Raw genomic sequence first — 684 nt, 5'->3', positions numbered from 1 at the left:
ACCTCGTGCACGTTCTTCTGTCGGAGGGCGCCCTGGCGCGCGAAGCCCCGCATGGGTTTGTCCTCCCCGTCGCTGTTGCTGTTCGCTCCGGAGTCAGCCATGGCTTTTCGGTCGGTTAGGTTTTCAACGCGGATGTGTGAGTTTTGTGTGTGTTGGGACTAAAAAGTATACGTTTTTTTTTTTTTTTTTGGTAGAGCCTCAACTGTCCGTTTGTTTCACTCAGTGTCCGTGTCGTCTGTGTGTATCTCCGTTTGTAACGGCACCCGCAGATCTGCTTCCTGTCTTCCTTCAGCGCGACTCTGCTCTCGCTCTCCCACCATCGGACTGCTGCCTGCCGCCAGTACATTGGACAGCAGGAGAGAACCGCCACACACACACACGCACACACACACACACACACAACCCCTGTCACCAAACCCCGCCTCTTCAACTCAACATGTAACCCACCTGTGTGTGTGGGTGTGTGTGTGTGGGTGTGTGTGTGTGTGTGTCTCTCTCTCTCTCTCACACTCTACAGGTAGGCTTTTATAATAGTCCTATTATAAGAAATATGTAATGTGATGCCCCAGATAGAGGCCTATGAGATTTGAGAGTGACACAAAAGGGAGCCTCATCAATGAACATTCAAGTACTTCATGTACTCTAGCTAGTACTTCAGAAAAATGAATGCAAAAAAACAGAAAT

General features: G+C 49.6%; 1 protein-coding gene across 1 annotated transcript in view; it reads right to left on the bottom strand.

Annotated features, from left to right (window-relative positions):
• The window catches only part of LOC123490415 (protein kinase C beta type-like), a gene marked incomplete at its 3' end in the record, with an annotated part of 1527 nt that extends 1224 nt beyond the window's left edge, over positions 1-303 (bottom strand). The window contains exon 1 of the mRNA XM_045220462.1: positions 1-303. This exon is cut by the window's left edge and continues 72 nt beyond it. Coding sequence (XP_045076397.1) covers positions 1-101 — 101 coding nt within the window.
• Between the last annotated feature and the right edge of the window lie 381 nt (positions 304-684).

The sequence above is a fragment of the Coregonus clupeaformis genome, unplaced genomic scaffold (genome assembly GCF_020615455.1).
Source record: "Coregonus clupeaformis isolate EN_2021a unplaced genomic scaffold, ASM2061545v1 scaf3882, whole genome shotgun sequence".
In the NCBI taxonomy this organism is placed as follows: Eukaryota; Metazoa; Chordata; class Actinopteri; order Salmoniformes; family Salmonidae; genus Coregonus; species Coregonus clupeaformis.
The sequence above is the reverse complement of the archived record's forward strand: the minus strand, read 5'-3'. Positions and strand labels throughout refer to the sequence as shown.